Source organism: Lathamus discolor, chromosome 12, assembly GCF_037157495.1.
Source record: "Lathamus discolor isolate bLatDis1 chromosome 12, bLatDis1.hap1, whole genome shotgun sequence".
Classification (NCBI taxonomy): Eukaryota; Metazoa; Chordata; class Aves; order Psittaciformes; family Psittacidae; genus Lathamus; species Lathamus discolor.
The window spans coordinates 15,349,772-15,364,619 of NC_088895.1; the positions used below are offsets into that span (position 1 = coordinate 15,349,772).

At 52.8% G+C, this 14,848-nt stretch overlaps 1 protein-coding gene across 14 annotated transcripts; it reads left to right on the forward strand.

Moving 5' to 3' along the window:
• LOC136020916 (choline transporter-like protein 5-A) lies at nucleotides 1-9,651 on the forward strand. Of its 14 annotated transcripts, XR_010615564.1 has the most exons (6): nucleotides 521-725; nucleotides 3,138-3,266; nucleotides 3,822-3,934; nucleotides 4,014-4,056; nucleotides 5,604-5,691; nucleotides 6,577-9,651. XR_010615564.1 is itself a non-coding variant. In XM_065692570.1 (5 exons), exons 1-4 carry the CDS (start codon nucleotides 543-545, stop codon nucleotides 5,680-5,682), a joined length of 504 nt encoding a protein of 167 aa, XP_065548642.1. In that variant the 5' UTR covers nucleotides 521-542; the 3' UTR covers nucleotides 5,683-5,691; nucleotides 6,577-9,651. The 14 variants fall into 14 exon arrangements, 3 of the variants coding, with proteins under 3 accessions (XP_065548642.1, XP_065548645.1, XP_065548644.1); XR_010615565.1 differs by lacking the exon at nucleotides 4,014-4,056 and having other exon boundaries at nucleotides 3,822-3,945; XM_065692570.1 differs by lacking the exon at nucleotides 4,014-4,056.
• The last annotated feature ends 5,197 nt before the right edge of the window (nucleotides 9,652-14,848 follow it).

Here is a 14,848-nt window from a genome sequence, read left to right on the forward strand (position 1 = left end):
GGGATATATTCCCCTAGCGGAGAGGATTATGGGATCTATTCCCACTTTTAGCGCGGAGCATTATGGGATTTATCCCCCTTCAGCGGGGACTAAAAACGGGAGTGTGGGGGTGGGTGGTGTTGTTTGGGGTGCGGTGATTCGAGAGAGGAGCAGGTGAGTAGAGGATTGGGGGGGGGAATCCTCTGAAGAAAGGGGGTAACAGCTGATTTGGGGCTGATTCCCCCACAAAGACCTTCCCATGAAGGGCTGTGCTTGCGGAGCCGGAGCCGCTGTGGTGGCCCCAAAGTACTCCAACCCCCTTCGTTCTGGGTCTGCAAGGGTTGGGGCGGGGGGGATGCCGGGAGGGGAAATCCCCGCAAAAATCGGTCCAGCGGGGGTATGGGGGAGGCGCCGTGTGGCGCCCGGCGCTCTCGCTGCTGCCATCCTGTGCCCGGAGTTCGGTACTGCAGCCCCGCCTCCGCGAATGAGCCGCCGCGTTTGTCCCCGCTGCTGTCTCCGGAAGTGGCCGGTGTCACGTGGTGGCTGCTGGCTTCCGGTGAACAATGGCTGCGGGGGACCCGCGTTGGGGTGCGGGTGGGCTCGAGGGGTGCTCGTGGCCGCAGCCCGGCGTTCGCGCGCCGGCCCCGGTCCCTCCGCGCGCCGTTCCGGTGCCGCATGCGCAGCTGCCGGGAGCAGCATGGCGGCGGGCAGGGCCCGGGTCCGGGTCCCGGCAGCGGCGGCAGCAGGTGAGATCCGAGCCCACTGGGAGGCCGGGGTTATCGGGGAGGCGGGCCCGCTCGGGCGGGCGCAGAGGGGCGTCTCCTGCCCTCTGGCCGCCCGGCGCGGAAAGCTTCACAGCGCCCAGTGCGGCAGGGTTGCGGCTGCTGGGGATGAGCCGGGTGAGGAGCCCCCGGCGCGCTTGATTCTGCCTTCGTCTCCGTTGATGAATCTCAGGCGCCTCGGAGGCTCCTGACCCGGCATCCTGCGCCCTGCCACTGTGCTTGTCTCTCCCCTTTTGCCCTGGTTTCAGCTGCAGCAGAGTTAATTCTCTTCCTAGGATCTGGTGCAGGGCTGAGTTTTGCCTTTCCTCTGAGAATAACGCTGGTAACGCACTGACGTTTCAGTGGTTGCTCGGTTCCTCGTGCTCTGCCAGTGAGGAGGGGCACAAGAAGCCGGGAGGGAGCAGAGGCAGGACGCCGGACCTGGGCTAGCCAAAGGTGTATTCCATACGTACCACAGCACGTTGTGCTCGGTACTGGGGGGAAGTAAATAAACGGGGGGGGAGGGGGGCGGGTTACCCGGAGGGCCCTTAATTCACACTGTACCTTCATTGGTAGGGAAAGGGGGGAAGATAGAAATAGCCATTTAGAAAGTAGCCAAGGAATCCCCTGTTTATTTCCTCGGATCTAAACTTGGAGTTAGTTTGGAAATGAGGCTGTTCACGGTAGCATTAAGATGCTGAAACTGGAGACTGAAATTCTCTCTCCATGAAACGAGTGAGGTCTGCAGCAGCAGCAGCAGCAGCAGCAGGGGCAGGGCTCATTGTGCTCCTTTTGTTCTACAAATAGACTGTGTTGTGCCCTGGGGGATCCCAGCCAGCTCATCACAGCCTTTCTGTTGACTTCAGTTGCTGCTGCTGCTCTTCTGGTTTCCCCCACTTTGGACACCAGCCTTGCTGCAGTAAAGTCATCAGGTTTCTTCATAAATGCTTAGTATTCCAGATGCAGAGACAGCGTTGTGAGGGAGCTGATCCAGATCTCAATCTGTGTTGCAGGGTGCTTGTAGCAGGAGACGCATCGAGCTATCAGACTGGGTGGCTTTAGGGCTGCTCTGTTTATGCTGAATGATTTAAAGACTCAACCTGTTGAGAACAGGCAGGATCTTTATGTGCTCTGCTGCTGATTTGCCCTGGCCGTCGATCTGAAGGCCTTAGATGTGGCAGCAGTTGGTCTAAGGGTTGCTCATGGAATTTTCTGCCATCTAAAAATTATGCCGTCTGAAGATGAAACGGAGTTTGTCTCGTTAAAGCTTTACAAACGCCCTTTGAATCCTCGTGCTTTTAATATATGAGACAGCTGTGGATGGCCCAGTGCGCAGCCTGTGCATCCAGCACCCCACAGGACAGAATATGTCTGACCTGGCTGGTCGCTGCGTGCGGCTGAAAATGAGCGTAGTGTCACAGGAGGTTACTTGAGGATGAATTGAAAATGTTCCAGGACTAGTTTCTGGGAAAGTCTCTTGTTTCTAGACTGTCCTGGTGCTCTGTGGACAGGCTTCTGGCCATGTGTTGCCTGTGCAGGTGTCCAGCAGGCCCCTTCCTTTTCTTTCTTTACTTATGTCCTTTTAGGTTTCGATTTCAGAACTCTCTGGCAGACATTTGGTACCCCAGCTTACTGTTTAACTACAACAGCAGTTTGCAGTGGCTTAATTTCATAGGTTGTATAAAGATAGCATTCTTTTTAACTGCAGAGCGTGTCTGTCTGTCCTGGGTTCAGCAGTAGCAGTCATTTTTTGCTGCTTCTTAGTAGCTGGTGCAGCACTGTGTTTTTGACTTTTGGCCTGGGAACAGCACTGATAACCCCGATGTCTTTAGTTACTGCTCAGATGTTTAGTCTGAGCAAGGACTTTCTGAGCCTCATGCTTTGCCAGGGAGGAGGGGAAGCCAGGAGGAAGCAGAGACAGGACACCTGACCCAAACTAACCAAAGAAGTATTCCATACCACAGCAAGTCATGCCCAGGATGTACCTGAGAGTTACCCAGAAGGGCTAGTTCACTGCATGGTTGGTCAAGGTATCGGTAGGTGTTTGGTCAGGCTGGATGAGGTGAGTTTTCGATTGGCGAGTGGTGAGGTGTTGTATGCTCTTCCCTTGTTATTTCCTTTATCATTATTGTTGGTGGTAGCAGCAGTGATTTGTGTTATACCTTAGTTACTAAACTGTTCTTATCTCAACCCGTGAGAGTTATATTCTTTCAATTCTCCTTCCCGTCCCTCTGGGAGCAGGGGGAAGAAAAGGGAGGAAGTGAGAGAGAGACTGCATGGCTGATTTATGGCTGACTGGGTTTAAACCACGACACTGTCACCCAAAGATGGCGTTGTCTTTAAGCACAGAGTGTGCATGTTGAAGTTATGGTATTTCAAACCCTTCTTTTCTTGCAGCTTTGTGTCTCAGAGAGCCCAGGCAGGTTTGTGACCTACGCTGACGTTCAGGCTTCCTACAGATACAAACCAAATCAGTGGAGTTACTTCAAGCAGTTCTGCAAGACTTACGTTAACAGTCCTCACAAGGTCCGTACGTATCAGGAGGTGATGGAGTACTTCCATGTGGTTGTGGTACTGTGGCAAGTATCCTATAGTACTTAAGTACTCCACAGTGGTAGAGCAGAGCGTGTCAAACCAGTTCTTAAGGCTCCTGAGTTATGTGCTTAATGAGTTATGTGCTGAGTTACGTATTGCTTAATTTTGGGCACAGAAAGTAAGTGATTACATCAATTAGATGCTGTAGCTGGGAGAGCTAGTGCCTAGGTTTAAACATGGTTAAGCGAGAAGGGCTTAAATGGCAGCGAAATTTAGTAAGAATCCATCTGTGCTGGTACTTGGCACCAGATGTAGCAACCTGAACTATCTAATCAGGGTGTGCTTAGTCTGCATTCACTTGCACTGATCTTGCTTTTCTATAGATGTGATGTTATAGCTGACTAGTCTTGCAGTAATGCATGTTTGGGTTTCGCTTACTTGACGTGCTGAGGGCAAAACACTTCACTTGTCAAGGTTTAAAACAACCCCAGCCTTGTCTTTGCACTCTTCAGAAACACTCACTTGATCTTGATTGTTTTTTAACAGGCATGTGGCATTGTTTACAACCATATTAAAGGAATACCCGGATCTGACCTCACTGTTTCTCGTACTGGATTCCAGAGAGACTTCAGAGTGTACCTGCAGCTCAGGCAAACATGGTTAGCGTTTAGTGAGTGCCCTTTAAACTTGGTATCTGTTAATAAATATTCAGGAGATTCAGCCACGATCTTGTTACAGTTTCTGCCTTGGTAAATCTTCTCTGCATATGGCGCTCGTAGAAGTAAGCAAAATTCTCTTTATACTTTTTCTGCAAGGCTACTAGTGTATGTGTAAGGGGACATAATGCAGTCGCAGTAGTGATGAGAGTGAAAAACGCTTGTGTTCCTCGAAATCTACTTGCTCTGTGTTCAGCCTTCACAATGGGGAAGCAGAAGGCGATAACTAAGTCCTGATGAAGATAAGGAGAGGCATTTTTCTCTCTGTCTGTGTATGCCCCCTCCTTGAGGGCCCCAGAACTGAGATGAAAAACTCTGTGCATCTTTTGTAGACCTGTTTACATTCAGGTCACTGAATTTTCTTGAATGCTGACCTGAGGCTGTGGAATGAGCCACGACAAATGTCATCACTTGTGGTTTTCACAAGAGCTTCACTGCTTTCTCTTAAAAGGGCAGCATATTTAAAACAATCCCACTGGCACAAGACAGCCTGCAGCGTGTCATCTCTGACTATCTGGGTCTGGATTCTGAGACTGTGTCAGATCTGTGGTACCTGAAGCTAATTCCCCTGTCCCTGTGCAAACCTCCAGACACCCCACAGCTGAGGGAAACTGTCCCTTTGTCTACCACTGCCTCCCCAAAACTTCTTGGTTTCAGCTGGAGGAGCTGGAGCTGGAGGGCCTGCTGTCTCTACCGTCCACCACTGCCGGGCTGGTTTAAATGTTGTCTAACCTCTGAGGCACCCGGAATTAATGAGTGTGTCTCAGGGTCAGAGGAGGTGTGCTTCAGGCGTTTAAGACTCTGCCTTCTGGAGGTGGAGTCCAGAGAATTCTTTTACTTCCTATTGCAGCGGTAGGATTTGAACTGACACCAACAGAAATCAGACAGAAGCTGACTCTTTAAACAAGATCTGGGTTATGAATCAAACACTGTGCACAACTAAGAGAGGAAATGTTCTGGGACACTGTGCTCTCAGCTCTTTAATCTTAGAGCAAGTTTGTGTGATTCTAGCAGCACAAGTGGAAGGTGAAAATAGATGGAGAAACTTCAGTCAGCTTCAGTGTAATCATCAAGTCATTTCTGTACTGTTTTACTTAATAAATATAGCACATACACTTACTAGACTAGGATTTGTTGGTGGAAAAGTGCTCATTTTTTGCCTTTGAGCACTTAGTTTGTTCATTTTTTGTAGTTTCCCCTCATATCCTTCTGCTGATTGTGTTGTGTTTTTATACAAGAAAAATACTCTCAAATATACTGTGTTCATTTAAGGGGGGGGGGGCGGGGGGCGGGATTGAAAGCAGATTACTCCCTGCCTAACTGAGGTCAGGTTTGTTCCCTGATCTCAGCAGTGGCTACAGCTGGTTGAAAGTCAGGAGTTCTCCCATAAATCATTGCTCTCTATAAAAGGAAACCTGGCAACAGAAAGTAGCATGAAAATGTGTTTGGGGGAGCAAAAAAAGGGTTTGAGAAATAATGTTATTTTCTTCAGATGCTTTTTTTGCTGTTATCTGCAGGCAAGAGTAAGCTTCCCTGAAGCAGTCCTTTCTGGGTTATTGTCTGGAAGTTGAGGTAGGGGAGGTTGTATCTTATTTCATGTTAAATATTTCAGGGCCTGGCTAAAGAGTGTTCTGAATTCCACTGCTAATTCTGATATTACGAAATATCCATTACCCTGGAGCTTTGCCTAGCGAAAGGAGGTAGGTCATTGTACCTAATGTTGTATCATAGAATCATAGAGAAGCATTTGGCTAACCAATGTCTCAATGTATTTTAAAACATTATTCTGCCAAAATCACAAGTGCTGTATAAAGAAAAGGGTAGAGATATTATCCAGCTGCAGTTGACGTAGGTGACAGACCTGGAGGTTACTACTCATTGTTGACTGTTCTAGTTGGTTATTTTATCTATCATGGAAAATAATCTAGTAAACCTATACAAGCAGGATACCTGCTTAACAGTAAAAGTAATGATGTATTTTTACTATTAAAAGAGAATCACTTAAGACAAACACTGTGAGATTCTGCTCTGTCACACTGAAATTTAATGAGGAGAGCTTGCCCCGGTGTGCTCATTTGTGCATTGCAAGAAAATTAACAGTGGTCAGAGCACTAGTTTTTTAAGTATTACTTAAAGAGCCTCCCTTGCAAGTGTTGTCCCTTCATCTGGTGTTTCTAGCATTTGAGCAGCACCTTCAATGCAGCCTCAGGCCTAGACAACATGAGGGAGTGTTGAGAGGCACAAGAGCCCCTAGGCAAATGTGGGTGGGAGCCAGGTTTAGAGCTGGGGTGACTGTGCAGAGAAAGGTGCAGCAGCAGAGGCTGCATTGGTGCTGGCAGCATGTGAATCCACGCATTAACCCAGCTTGCTGCAGTGGTTTTGGCTGGGGAGAGCAGCCAGGATAAAATGCTACCTTCACAGTCTTTATCTGCAGTAACTCCAATGTTCTGGTATCTCAGCCTGTATAGCCCAAATGATTGACAATAACAGGAAAGTGCAGTTTCTGTGAAGCTCTTCTCGAGGTCCAGCAGTTTGCCAGGCCTTCCCAAAACTACTTGATTTTTTTTTTTTTTTTCTGTGTGCAGGATGTTTCTCATCACAGCCCAGAGCCTTTCCAGGAGTCAAACACATCAGTTTCCCTCTCTTCCCCCAACAAAGGGGAAGTTTGTGGCCGGTTGTGATGATAGCACATGGAGAGGTGTTTCCCTGAAACAGGATGAAATGGCTGCATCCTTCCAGGAGGCTGTCTCCAAAAGGAGAATTGCCCTGTGCGCTGGAGAGCTGCCCCTACAGTGAGTGCCCATCCCCAGAGAGGGATGGGGAGCGGGGGACTTAACACCTTCCTGCCTATCACCAGGGATGGAAAAATGTCGTGGTGTGGTTTGGGTTGGAAGGGACCTTAAAGCTCATCCAGTTCCAACCCCCTGCCTTGTGCAGGGACACCTCACACTAGAGCAGCTTGCTCCAAGCCCCTCTGTCCAACCTGGCCTTGAACACTGCCAGGGATGGGGCAGCCACAGCTTCTCTGGGCACCCCATGCCAGCGCCTCAGCACCCTCACAGGGAAGAACTTCTGCCTGAGAGCCCGTCTCAGTCTCCCCTCTGGCAGGTTAAAGCCATTCCCCCTTGGCCTGTCCCTACACGCCCTTGTCCAAAGCCCCTCTCCAGGTTTCTTGTGGCCCCTGTAGGCACTGGAGCTGCTCTAAGGTTTCCCCTTAAGGAACTTTTTATTCTCCAGGCTGAACAAGCCCATCTCTCTCAGCCTGGCTGCGGAGCAGAGGTGTTCCAGCCTTCTCAGCATCTCCATGGTTTCCTCTGGCTCACTTGCGCGGCTTCACGGCCCTCTGGAGCTGGGGCCCAAGATCTGGATGCAGGACTTTGTTTCCTCTTACATTGGCATAAATGCAGAGTGTCCCTTCAACAGCTGGACAGATCTAGATCCTCCTATAGGAACACCTGGGGCCAGTAAATCAGAGCAAAACCACGTCCTCTGCTTGAACAAGGACGGAATTATTTTGTTCAACTTGCTTGCGTGCTTAATTCAAGAAGTTTTTTTCCCTTCCAGTCAAGTACATTCATGTAATTGAAAGCATTGTCACAGGAAATCTCAGCTTGATTTGCTTTCCTGATTTGAGACCATTGCATTGCTTTTTGCCTAAGCAGCAATCGATTTGCTTGCAGGTTGTTTTGCAGCAGCTCTGCGGGGAATTACCACTATTTTTCTCATCATCCTGTTGGATGTTGTAACAATGCAGCTCCCCAGTTTCCTCTTGACATTTGGGTACTGCCAGCAGAGTTTACAGCTCTTGGTATTGTCTTTGTTGAATTAGTACCCATGCAGTCTTTCCAACCCGATGGGAGTCCCTGTGTGTTGTCCTTGTTTACGATGTCTTCCGTCTAGGTGATGTGCGTGACAACTTGACAAAGCGTTGCTATCCTGACCTGCTTGTGTGGGCGGAGACTCGTGGGGCAGTTTCAGGGCTCAGAGTTGATTTTCCTGAGGGGGATCCCAGCTCTGCAGCAGAGGAGCTGCACTGCTGAGGAGAAGGCAAGGGCCAGAGGGAGGGAGAACCGGGCACTGCAGGTCAGTCCCATTATTTTTCTGTAATGAGGGTGGTAAAGCACTGGCACAGGTTGTCCAGAGAGGTGGTGGATGCACCGTCCCTGGAGACATCCGAGGCCAGGCTGGATGTGTTTCTGAGCCCCCCGATGTAGTTGGAGATGTCCCTGCTCGTTGCAGGGGAGGCGTTGGACTAGGTGACCTTTAAAGGTTCCTTCCAGCCAAAACCATTCTGTGATCCTATGGTTAGAACCCCAGGGCATGCAGGTGTTTCCCTGCAGCTGCTGAGGGTCTCTTTAAAACCCCAAAGCCACAGCTACCCTTCTTTCTTATGGAAGGGCTTCTCCTCCTCACGCTCTTTGGTGTGTCTGGTGCGATTGTGCCCTTGCTGAAGCTCATCTTTGGTACCTTGAGCTAAAGTGCTTTGCTGACATGAGGTTCAGTTCATCTGGAGGAACATAGTGTAATGCAGCCAGGGAGGGGAAACTGGCTTGTTTGAAATACTGAGGTCTGCTCAGCATGTGGTTCTCATTAAATGTTTGCTACCACAGGTGCCGGTACCAGTGGGAGTAACACCCAGCTCTGGGCAAATTCGCTTGCATTTCAGCCTATTTGAACTGGTCACTTACCAGCATAGCGAGTGTCACGTCCTGAAAGCAAGGCTCCTCTGGTGCAGCTGATGGACCCCTGAGCCCAGCAGGAGGCCTGAGGCTGCTTTGCCATCTGCCTATAGGAACAATGGCACTTGAACCGCAGCAGGGTGTAGAGCTTTCGTGTGCGTAACCCCAAATGTATCTACCTTTCCTAGCCTGCCAGGCACGCAGCATTAGTGCGGGTTTCTAGTTCCCTAAAGGGAATTATCTGCCAAACATTTTACAGTGACAGGACTTCCGCTGTACCACAGCTGACGGGGGGCTCACAGACCAGAACACACGGAGCCTAGTCCACAGATTCGCTTTCCCGGCAGCCCCGGGCACCACTCGAGAGGACAGAGATGTGTATTTAGCCCCCGATTTCAAGGAGGTGCCGTAACAGCGCGGTGCCTGCAGGCAGACAGCACATTTCCAAGGGACCCCTCTCTACTGCTGCCTTTGCCGCAGCCTGGTGATCACAGAGCCCCGCAGGTGATGCGGGCTGCCCGGCGCACGGTGTGCTCACGAACCCAGCCGTATAGGGACAGGGTCCTCGGGTGCCGCAGTGAAGCACGGCAAAGTGGCAGGGGAGGAAGAGGTAAGGCCACTGGGGATGTGAATGGAAAACTCTTGCTACTCAGTGCACACGCAGCAAGCGCTCTGCCTCTGCGTTCCGTGCAGGCAGCAGCGTCCCCTCCTGTTCGGGGGCTGGTGCCAGAGCTTATCTGCTCCGTTGGTGGCATTCATGTCGCCACGCAGCTAGACATTGATGGGTGGCTATAACAGGTTGCTGCTCAGCTGCTCGCCTTAGAGAAAGGATTCCCTTTGTGCAGCTGCCTCTCACAGCTGGATGACTGCTGCAAAGGTTTGGAGCTCCACGACAGACAAGACTATTTATATTTAAAGATTCCTGCTTTTAATGAAGTCAGATAGTTGTCCTGAAAAAATAAAGACCTTATCAAGCCAGGAGCACATTGCTTTTGTCTTCTCTAATACTCTCTTACAGTCTCTTCCCTTCCCGTCTGTCTTCCCTTCCCTTCCCGTCTCTTGTACTCTTTTCTCTCCTGTTCTCCTCTATTCTCTTAGTCTCTTCCATTTTCTTATAGTCTCTTCCTTTCCCTTCTGGTTCTGTTTTCTCAGATTCTTTTATATTCTCTTTCCATCCATTCTCCTAGTCTTTTCTAATCTCTATTCTCTTCTTCTCCCTTCTCTTGTATCCTTTCACATTTTCTTCTATTCCCTTCTCTTTACTCTCTTCTCTTGTCCTGTATTCTCTTAGTCTCTTCCTCTCCCTTATATTCTCTTCTCTTTTATTCCCTTCTCTTTTCTTTTAAATTCTCTCCTCTTACGTTCTCTTCCCTTATCTTAGATTCTCTTATAGTCTCTTCTCATATATTCCTTTCTCTTATATTCCCTTCTCTTTTGCTCTCTAAGAGTCTCTTCCCTCTTTTATATTCTCTTCCCTTTTTTTGTAGTCCTACATTTTCTTATTTTCTCCTATATTGTCTTACAGTGTATAGTGTTTTCACTTATTCCTGTCTCTCTTCTATATTTGCTTACATATTGTTCTCTTAGATTCCCTTCTGTTTTATTTGCTGGTATACTCTTACAGTCTCTTCTTTTCCTTTTCTTAGATTCTCTAAATTTCTCTTCCCTTTTCCTGTATGCTCTTCAATTTTTCTCTCTTGGCTTCTCTTAGATTCTCTTCTCTACTCTTGTAATCTTAGATTCTCTTCTATTCAATGATACTCTCTCCCCCTATATTCTCTTCTTAGGTGCTCTTTAGCTCTCTAATCTTAGATTCTGTTAGATCTCTTATGTTCCCTGGTATTCTTTTCCCCTGGATGCTCTTCTCTAGTAATCTCTTAGGTCCTCTTCCCTTCTATTCTCTTCCCCGTATTCAACTGTATTCTTACCTTCTCTTCCATTAGATTGTCTCAGAACCTCTGCTCTTGTAATCACTCTCATTCCGAAGGAAGGAAGGAGGGAGGGAGGGAGGGAAGGAAAAAAGGAAGGAGGGAAGCAAGGAGAGAGGGAAGGAGGGAGAGGAAAGACGGAGGGAGGGAAAGAAGGAGCCATTTACGGCCATTTCTATCCCATTTTTGCCCTGTTCTCACCAGTTTAAGCCATTTTTTGGCTATTTCTCACCCATCTTAAACCTTTTTTTTCCCATTTCTAAACCATTTTTGGCCATCTCTAACCCAAATTTGGCCACTTCTAACCCATTTTATGCCATTTTTTTGCCACTTCTAACGAATTTCTGACCATTTCTAACCCGTTTTGAGCCATTTTTGTAATTTCTAAGCCATTTTAAGACATTTTGGCTTTTTTTTTTTTTAACACATTTTTCCCATTTCTAGCCCATTTTAATGTTGGTTGGGGGGGGGGGGTTTGTATTTCTGAAGTGGTTTTGGCCATTTCCAATCCATTTTTGCCAAATTCTGACCCCTTTTAACGCTTTTATGCCCACTTCTAAACCGTTTTAAGCTTTTATTTGCAATTTCTAAACTGTTTTCGCCGTTTCTAACCCATTTTTGGCCACTTCTAACCTGTTTAATGCCATTTTTTTCAATTTCTGCCTCTTTTTGGCCCGTTTCTGACTCCGTTTAAACCACTTTTTTCTTTTTCTAATGCATGTTTGCCCATTTGTCACCAGTTTTAAGCCAGTTTTGACCATTTCTAACCCATTTTTCGCCACTTCTAACATCATTTATGCCATTTTTAGCTCTTTGTAACCCTTTTGTGTCCGATTCTATCCTCTTTTAAGCCATTTGGCCCTTTCTAAACCATTTTTCTTCATTTCTAACCAATTTTTTGCCACTTCAAACACATTATTTCCCATTTCCTACCCATTTTAAGCCATTTTTTTCTGTTTCTAACCCGTTTTCCTCCATTTCTAACCTGTTTTAAGCCATTTTTGTCTATTTCTAAACTGGGCACGGGTCGCTGCTGCCATCATGTGGCCAAAACGCGGTACTGCAGGTGTTGGCGATGGCGGGGCAAGTGAGTGGCTCAGTGCAGCTCTAGCTGCTGCCATCATGTGGCCAAAACGCGGTACTGCAGGCGTTGGAGATGGGGGGGGTGCCGGTGAGTGGCCCCGTTAAGCATCACCACCCCCAGGCTCCCATTGGCTGAGGCGCCTGTCAGTCACTCTCAGTCCCGCCCCCTTTCCGCTCTGCCCCCCCCACTCTCAATAGGCGTCGAGTGGGACGAATTCTGGAGCCCCACACCGAAACCAGCAACCCTCTCCCCCCCCCGCAACAGGTCCCAAGCTTTTTGGAACCCCCAAAGACCCCCACAAATGTTTGGAGTCCCTCCATCCCAAATAACACCAAGAGGCGGTTGCAGCGACGGGGGTTTATTCCATTCGGGGGGGTCCAATGTACCGTGGGGGGGCGGAGCGGAAACGGGCCGGGACTGAGAGTGACTGACAGGCGCCTCAGCCAATGGGCGCCGTGGGGGGGCAGAGCAAGAACGGGGCGGCACTGAGAGTGACTGACAGGCGCCTCAGCCCATGGGCGCCGTGGGGGGGCAGAGCGGGAACGGGGCGGCACTGAGAGTGACTGACAGGCGCCTCAGCCAATGGGCGCCGTGGGGGGGCAGAGCGGGAACGGGGCGGGACTGAGAGTGACTGACAGGCGTCTCAGCCAATGGGCGCCGTGGGGGGGCAGAGCGGAAACGGGGCGGCACTGAGAGTGACTGACAGGCGCCTCAGCCAATGGGCGCCGTGGGGGGGCAAAGCGGGAACGGGGCGGGACTGAGAGTGACTGACAGGCGCCTCAGCCAATGGGCGCCGTGGGGGGGCAGTGCGGAAACGGGGCGGCACTGAGAGTGACTGACAGGCGCCTCAGCCAATGGGCGCCGTGGGGGGGCAGAGCGGAAACGGGGCGGGACTGAGAGTGACTGACAGGCGCCTCAGCCAATGGGCGCCGTGGGGGGGCAGAGCGGAAACGGGGCGGCACTGAGAGTGACTGACAGGCGCCTCAGCCAATGGGCGCCGTGGGGGGGCAGAGCGGAAACGGGGCGGCACTGAGAGTGACTGAGAGGCGCCTCAGCCAATGGGCGCCGTGGGGGGGCAGAGCGGAAACGGGGCGGCACTGAGAGTGACTGACAGGCGCCTCAGCCAATGGGCGCCGTGGGGGGGCAGAGCGGAAACGGGGCGGGACTGAGAGTGACTGACAGGCGCCTCAGCCAATGGGCGCCGTGGGGGGGCAGAGCGGGAACGGGGCGGCACTGAGAGTGACTGACAGGCGCCTCAGCCCATGGGCGCCGTGGGGGGGCAGAGCGGGAACGGGGCGGCACTGAGAGTGACTGAGAGGCGCCTCAGCCAATGGGCGCCGTGGGGGGGCAGAGCGGGAACGGGGCGGCTCTGAGAGTGACTGACAGGCGCCTCAGCCAATGGGCGCCGTGGGGGGGCAGAGCGGAAACGGGGCGGGACTGAGAGTGACTGACAGGCGCCTCAGCCAATGGGCGCCGTGGGGGGGCAGAGCGGGAACGGGGCGGCACTGAGAGTGACTGACAAGCGCCTCAGCCAATGGGCGCCGTGGGGGGGCAGAGCAAGAACGGGGCGGCACTGAGAGTGACTGACAGGCGCCTCAGCCAATGGGCGCCGTGGGGGGGCAGAGCAAGAACGGGGCGGCACTGAGAGTGACTGACAGGCGCCTCAGCCAATGGGCGCCGTGGGGGGGCAGAGCGGGAACGGGGCGGGACTGAGAGTGACTGACAGGCGCCTCAGCCAATGGGCGCCGTGGGGGGGCAGAGCGGGAACGGGGCGGGACTGAGAGTGACTGACAGGCGCCTCAGCCAATGGGCGCCGTGGGGGGGCAGAGCGGGAACGGGGCGGCACTGAGAGTGACTGACAGGCGCCTCAGCCAATGGGCGCCGTGGGGGGGCAGAGCGGGAACGGGGCGGGACTGAGAGTGACTGACAGGCGCCTCAGCCAATGGGCGCCGTGGGGGGGCAGAGCGGAAACGGGGCGGGACTGAGAGTGACTGACAGGCGCCTCAGCCAATGGGCGCCGTGGGGGGGCAAAGCGGGAACGGGGCGGCACTGAGAGTGACTGACAGGCGCCTCAGCCAATGGGCGCCGTGGGGGGGCAGAGCGGGAACGGGGCGGGACTGAGAGTGACTGACAGGCGCCTCAGCCAATGGGCGCCGTGGGGGGGCAGAGCGGGAACGGGGCGGGACTGAGAGTGACTGACAGGCGCCTCAGCCAATGGGCGCCGTGGGGGGGCAGAGCGGGAACGGGGCGGGACTGAGAGTGACTGACAGGCGCCTCAGCCAATGGGCGCCGTGGGGGGGCAGAGCGGGAACGGGGCGGGACTGAGAGTGACTGACAGGCGCCTCAGCCAATGGGCGCCGTGGGGGGGCAGAGCGGGAACGGGGCGGCACTGAGAGTGACTGAGAGGCGCCTCAGCCAATGGGCGCCGTGGGGGGGCAGAGCGGGAACGGGGCGGCACTGAGAGTGACTGACAGGCGCCTCAGCCAATGGGCGCCGTGGGGGGGCAGAGCGGGAACGGGGCGGGACTGAGAGTGACTGACAGGCGCCTCAGCCAATGGGCGCCGTGGGGGGGCAGAGCGGGAACGGGGCGGGACTGAGAGTGACTGACAGGCGCCTCAGCCAATGGGCGCCGTGGGGGGGCAGAGCGGAAACGGGGCGGGACTGAGAGTGACTGACAGGCGCCTCAGCCAATGGGCGCCGTGGGGGGGCAGAGCGGGAACGGGGCGGGACTGAGAGTGACTGACAGGCGCCTCAGCCAATGGGCGCCGTGGGGGGGCAGAGCGGAAACGGGGCGGCACTGAGAGTGACTGACAGGCGCCTCAGCCAATGGGCGCCGTGGGGGGGCAGAGCGGGAACGGGGCGGCACTGAGAGTGACTGACAGGCGCCTCAGCCAATGGGCGCCGTGGGGGGGCAGAGCGGGAACGGGGCGGCACTGAGAGTGACTGACAGGCGCCTCAGCCAATGGGCGCCGTGGGGGGGCAGAGCGGGAACGGGGCGGCACTGAGAGTGACTGACAGGCGCCTCAGCCAATGGGCGCCGTGGGGGGGCAGAGCGGGAACGGGGCGGGACTGAGAGTGACTGACAGGCGCCTCAGCCAATGGGCGCCGTGGGGGGGCAGAGCGGAAACGGGGCGGGACTGAGAGTGACTGACAGGCGCCTCAGCCA

Bases quoted from the DNA above. Each gene is read 5' to 3' on its own strand.
- LOC136020916 (XM_065692570.1), top strand. From the start codon at position 543: ATGGCTGCGGGGGACCCGCGTTGGGGTGCGGGTGGGCTCGAGGGGTGC. The intron at 726-3,137 runs GTGAGATCCGAG...CTTTTCTTGCAG, and splicing joins CCCGGCAGCGGCGGCAGCAG to CTTTGTGTCTCAGAGAGCCC. The intron at 3,267-3,821 runs GTCCGTACGTAT...GTTTTTTAACAG, and splicing joins ACGTTAACAGTCCTCACAAG to GCATGTGGCATTGTTTACAA.